At 35.6% G+C, this 6,000-nt stretch overlaps 1 protein-coding gene across 3 annotated transcripts in view; it reads left to right on the top strand.

Annotated features, from left to right (window-relative positions):
- Positions 1 to 1,077: 1,077 nt before the first annotated feature.
- The window catches only part of LOC104587468 (kinesin-like protein KIN-7K, chloroplastic), a 79,426-nt gene continuing 74,503 nt past the window's right edge, over positions 1,078 to 6,000 (top strand). For 2 of the 3 annotated variants that reach the window (XM_010245096.3, XM_010245095.3), the window contains exons 1-5: positions 1,133 to 1,354; positions 1,471 to 1,797; positions 1,887 to 1,984; positions 5,242 to 5,331; positions 5,493 to 5,545. In XM_010245096.3, the coding sequence (XP_010243398.1) occupies positions 1,550 to 1,797; positions 1,887 to 1,984; positions 5,242 to 5,331; positions 5,493 to 5,545 (489 nt within the window). In that variant the 5' untranslated portion in view covers positions 1,133 to 1,354; positions 1,471 to 1,549. Of the gene's footprint in view, positions 1,355 to 1,470; positions 1,798 to 1,886; positions 1,985 to 5,241; positions 5,332 to 5,492; positions 5,546 to 6,000 lie in introns of all 3 variants that reach the window. The other variant, XM_010245093.3, reaches the window with a different exon arrangement.

Below are 6,000 nucleotides of genomic sequence, written 5' to 3'. Positions count from 1 at the left end.
CCATAAGTTTCAAGCTGATCCCTTTAAGTTTTAATATGATACAAGTGGCAAGTTTTGGGCCTTCTGGGTTTGGGGTCCAAATCATTTTATTATTTTCGAAAAAAAGAGGAAAGCCGGAAAAAAAGGCCTACCTAAAAATTGAAGATAGACTGCTTGAAGCTAAGGGTGTTTACGGTTCAGTTAATCGAACTATGAACACTTTTTGCAAATCAAATTAGTGGTACCGGTTTTTCTATTTTTCCAAACCAAAACTAAATCGGTACCACCGGTTAATCAATCCGTTGGTTTTGGTTTTTGACCGGTTCAATTCTTCGATTATTCAATTTTTTGGTTTTTTATATTTATAATATATATTATATAAATATATGTATAATATTATATTATAAATAATAAATGATATATAGTATGTTATAAATATTTTTAAAAATATATAATATATTTATAAATAGATTATTATAAATATAATATAAATATATACTTATATATATATATATATAACGAATATATATTTATATATAATATATAGAAAAAACATGTAATATATATTAACAATATATATAAAATATACATATAAATATATATACCAGTCGATTTGGTTAACCTCGTTTTTTTTAGGTTAACCGAAAAATCGAACCAACCCTTCGCTTTTTCAAAAATTTCAATCCGAAATCGAACCAATCAATTCGATTAATAGCATTTTACGATTCGATTTTCTCGATTCGGTTCGATTTTTGTATTTTTCGGTTTGTTAAGGACACCCTACCTGAATCGCTTGCTTAGCTGCTCCTTCTTCTATTCTATCGAACAAAGGCAACAAGAAGAAGACAGAAAATCGCCACTTAACCACAAAACCTCTGCAGTCGGTAGCCGGTAGTCGTTGTCTTCAAAGCGAAACGAATCATGGTTGCGTCACGTGTATCCACGTGTCTCCATCCCACTGGTCCACCTAAAGGCCCGAGCCACTCGTTTCTCTTCTGCTTCTAGCTGCACGCAACTCATGTGACCGTGTTCTCCACTCGTCTACAGTCTACTCTACCTACGTCGTCTGCTCTCACTATAAAATGAATTTAAAAAAAAGGAGAAAAAGAAAAAAAAAAAAGAAAATATAAGCGTTTCAGACTGATTTCTTGTTAATCTCTCTCCTCTCTCTCTCAGAGAATGTGAAGTGGATTGAAAATGGGGTTTGCTTTTCATGGAGGGGCATCGCTTCCAAGGCAAGCAAGAAAAGACTAAAAACCCTAAAAGCTGGATTGACTGACTGACTGACTATGTTCTTCGCTCTCTCTCTTTATAATGATCAATTTCTTGTCAAAATTATCGGTTTTCTGGAGAATGCCGTACTGATTTATCCGAGGTAATCTGCCAACGTCTTTGTGTTTAATTGGCTGTTCTTTTTTTTCCTGCATTTTTTTGATCTTTAATGATGTCTGCACCTCTGAATTTCACCAAAAACATGCTTTCCAATGGCAGGTGATGATGATTCTTCTTTGATTAGGTGGAACAGAGTTTGCATTCGTCAGGTTTTAGTGCAGAGCAAAATTTGAGCTGCATGGCGTCGAGGCAAGGCTCTAAATCCAAGAAATCGACTTTGAGTGTAAATAAAGCTGTCAATTCTCCTTCTTCTTCTACTACTTCTTCTTCCAGACAGTTTCTCGAGACCTCGCTTGAAGGTCAGAGTTCTCCTGCTTCCTCAACGTCTCGAAGTAAACGGCAGTATTTCTACTCCGAGAGTGTGCCACTGGATGTTGAGAGATCCAAAGAGAATGTTACAGTCACGGTCCGGTTTCGTCCTCTCAAGTGAGTTTCACTTTTGTGCCTGTGCGTTTGTTCATTGATAAAATTTTAGTAGTTTCGGCTCAATTCTGCTCCACTTACGCTTGCTGTAGCCCGAGGGAGATTCGTCAAGGAGAGGAGGTTGCATGGTATGCTGATGGAGAAACTATTGTGCGGAATGAACACAATCCTTCGATCGCATATGCATATGGTACATTATCTCCAATTGTAATTTGGTAATTTTGAAAAGAGTATGAATTATAGGTGCTCCGTTCTTAGTCTTCAAAATTAAAGTTTCAGTAGTCAATATTACATTTTTTTTTTTACTTTTTTGGAGTTTGAACACATAATACGAAGAAAACAGAAAAGGAGAAAAGAAAACAGGGATTGACAATCAGAAATAAAGATTGAACCTTTCCAATACCACGCAATAGTAAAATTCTGAAGCCTCTTGATGGGACATCAAAAGCCCATTCATCCTCAGAAACTTCTAGGAGGCTCCTAACTGGAAGGAAAAAGGAAAATTCAGAACTACAATTGTTTCGTAGGATAAGATTAATCCAATTATTAGTTTCCAATATGAATTTCTTTTGTTATCCTTTTAACTCTCCAAGGCATGCACCTACTTGCAGTAGACGCGCCACATTTTTTGGATCTACTATCCAATTTCAGTGTAGCTGCTTGACAATGTTACCTTATTTGTCCAATTTAAGATCATCTGTGCTTGTTTGTTGCCTAACGTATATGGAAGACTTAGATATTCATAAGACCATTTTCTGGATGGAGTTATTACTGCAGGCAAGCTAATACACCAGTACTATGTTGAACAACCTTGTTACCAAAGATAATATATATATATTTTTTTACCAAAAAATAGGATAATGTATTTAAGGCATCACTAGGTGTTTTACTTGCTTAGTCAGGACATCTGCTGATGGTATTAGGGGGGTTTAGGTGGTTAGTTGCTGTCAGAAAATCAGTCAAGCCACTTATTTTATTTTATTTTTTTGATCGGCAACTGGCAATGTTTCACTAATGTTAGAAAAATAAGTACACAAGGCTATAAAAGCCATATATTCCTTTAAAATACAAAAAGAGTCACCACCTTTCTGCTCTCATGCTGTTTGCTTACTCTTTGTTGAGCTAGAGAGTTAGTAGTTCCAAGAGATTGAATTAAAAACTGCTCCTGTCCCAGTATCTTGTTTCTCTAATCTGGTGCCATGTATCTTCATGTTCTGCCTTTAACCATCCACCGATCTTTTTTTTTGATAACAAAAGAGAATTATATTAAACACAAATAAGGTTACAACCAGATGGGTGAGAAGATTTCATCAGAAACAAGGAGCATACAACAGAAAAAGTCTTTCAAAATTTAAACCAGTCAACATCCGAGCCTTATCCCAACCATATAGGATTGGCTACATGAATCCTATTTCGCCATTCTGTTTTATTTAATTTCTTATCCATTGTTAAATTATTAGCACTAAAATAATCTCTTACTACTTTGACCCATGTTCTTTTTGGTCTACCTCTGCCCCTTCTAGCCCCATCAACTTGCAACAGATCACTTCTTGTTGTAGGTACTGTTAAAGGTCTTCTATGAAAAAGACACCCAAAGATTCCCCTCAAGATCTTCCTTTCTCATATCTTTGAATTCTTGATGCAAAAGAATCCAGTCAGCGATCAAGTGCAAAAATCTGGCTAGGAGTTCTTGCCTTTTGTACGAATGACTCTAAAACCCAAATTGCTTGCTAGCCATAAACCTTGAAGCACCACTAGTTGTTCTTCCCCTCTTAAGCATATTATTCTTAGAAATAAACCTGATTTTCTATAATATAATAGTTTTTTTTTTTCACAATTTACTTATTCTCCAAGCCAATATTCATATAATATTTAAAATTGTTGTTTAATCAATATCAGTGTTACATTATCTTTCCTACATGGATGATGTGTCCATCTCAGACATTCATCATAGATTCTTGATGACAATTCTACATGGATTCTTGATGGATTCTTGTTTAATCAATATCAGTGTTACATTATCTTCCACTCCATGGATTCTTGATGACAATTCTACATAACAAAAGCATGTGGATTTACCAAATTACCTGTTGTGTTGACTCTCCAAAATTACAATTCTTTACTTAGATCCCTCTATGGAGCAGTGCTCCAACCATTTAAACTGTCCAATAAGGAACTTTAGTATTTGCATTTTCCCAATTTGCACTTAACTTATGATCCATTGTTTATTGGAACTTGTTGAAATTCAGCAGTTTCTTATGATTTTGTTGTTTATAATCATTAGTTAGTGTAATTGGGCCCAAGGCCCATTAGTTTATGTTGTTTTTTTGGAGCTGTTTTTATGCTATGAACACTAGCCGCCCCATTAAGGGCATTTTAGTCTTTGTAATCAATATTTTTTATGAGTATATAAGATAATGGGTGGGGTGCCCAGATCATTATTGGCTTCTCCCCATCTCTTCTTTTCTTTCTCTTCTTCTCTTCTCTCTCTTTCTCTCTTTCTCTCCTTTCTCACTGTTATCAAATCAGATTATTGTTTTTTTTTTTCTTTTCTACTGAACTTTCTAATTAGCACTTAAATTAGGAAAACAACAGTGGAAGTAACCTTGGTAATCCCGGCCCCTCAGGTTTGGGAGGGGTATTTAGAAATTAGAATGGCCTGGTTTAGCAGTATTTTGAGGCCTTATTGAAAGAAGGGATTCAACAAGAGCAGAGGTACTAGCACTTAGAAGTTCTTAAAGTCTTGAAGTTGGTAAATATGATGAATGCTATTGACATTGTTGTTGAAGGGGACTCTAAAGTAGCGGTCATCTGGTCAAGGAACAACAATCGGGCTATATGGCAGCACAGATCTTCTTCCCCTTTCATTTCCCCTTAATCCCATTCTCTTCTAACCTTTCAGCATTGTGTATGTTTCTTAGGTTGGCATGGTTGTACATCTTCAGTTTGCATGGGTGTAGGTCTATTGATTATTTGCTTGATTCTTTGATCTGTAGTGGTCTTTTACTGTGACCAATTGGTTGTTATTGTTCTCTGATAATTTGTAATGATGGGTTACACTTTTACTGTTTTCAGTTTGCAGTATTTCTGTCTAATAATTTGTGTAAAATTTTCATTGTGATTGGTTGGCATTATTCTATGATGATGTGTAGTGATGGTTGGGCTGTGATTGGTTGGGATTATTGTTTTCTGATGATCTATGTAATTTCTTTAGTGTGATTGGATGGCCTTGCCGTTTGATGATCTGTTGTGATGCTTAGGCTGTATCAGTTGGGGTAATTGTTCTCTAGTCTCTAGTGATCTGTAATGATGCTTATTGGAGTTCTTTCAAATTTTCTTCCTGAATTAATATGCTGTCATACTTGCAAATTTGAATTTGTAAAAACTAATAATCATTTGGAATTTATACTTGGTATCTAATTTTCTTATTTGACTTCATGCTTTTAGATAGAGTATTTGGCCCTACAACCACAACTAGGCATATTTATGATGTGGCGGCACAACATGTTGTTAGCGGTGCCATGGAGGGCATCAATGGTAAATATGCTTAAAACTTTTTGTTTGCAGAGATTTGGTAATAAATTTTGTTTACAAGTCATATTGCTCTCACTTGTTTGTTAAAATCATTTTGTTGTACTATGTCAGTATGCTCTTTATTTTCAATGTTAAATGTCCTTTACTATTGTTTTGTATCACAGGCACAATTTTTGCATATGGTGTGACCAGCAGTGGCAAGACTCATACAATGCATGTGAGACAAATTCTGTCCCCCTCCCTCTCTCTCTGAATCATTCATTCACTTTTTTTTTTTGGTAAACAATTCTTCACTTGCTCTAAAGGCATGCTTGGATGTATCAATATATAGTTAACCCAAACTAGTAGGGATGGGTGGTTATGCTAAAATGTTGATGACGTGTAAACACAAATGCATGTTCATGTGCTGCCAAATCATGGGATGACTGCAACAGCACCACAATTCCCAGCCAGCAACAGCACCACAACTCCCAGCCAGCATCCCCAAAATCCACAGATGATCACACAACAGATTTCATTCCTCTTTTGTCTTCTCCCTGTACCCCTAGTTTGTGCCTCTTCACCTCCCTCTTATTTAGACTCTAATAGAAATGTTTTTGTGAAATTGGATAGATCCTATTAGGTGATTGACAGGACTCTTTTGGTTTTTGAGAAAGTAAAGTATTTCATTAG

This window comes from Nelumbo nucifera, chromosome 2 (assembly GCF_055504915.1).
Source record: "Nelumbo nucifera cultivar China Antique chromosome 2, China Antique-T2T, whole genome shotgun sequence".
NCBI lineage: Eukaryota > Viridiplantae > Streptophyta > Magnoliopsida > Proteales > Nelumbonaceae > Nelumbo > Nelumbo nucifera.
The sequence above is the reverse complement of the archived record's forward strand: the minus strand, read 5'-3'. Positions and strand labels throughout refer to the sequence as shown.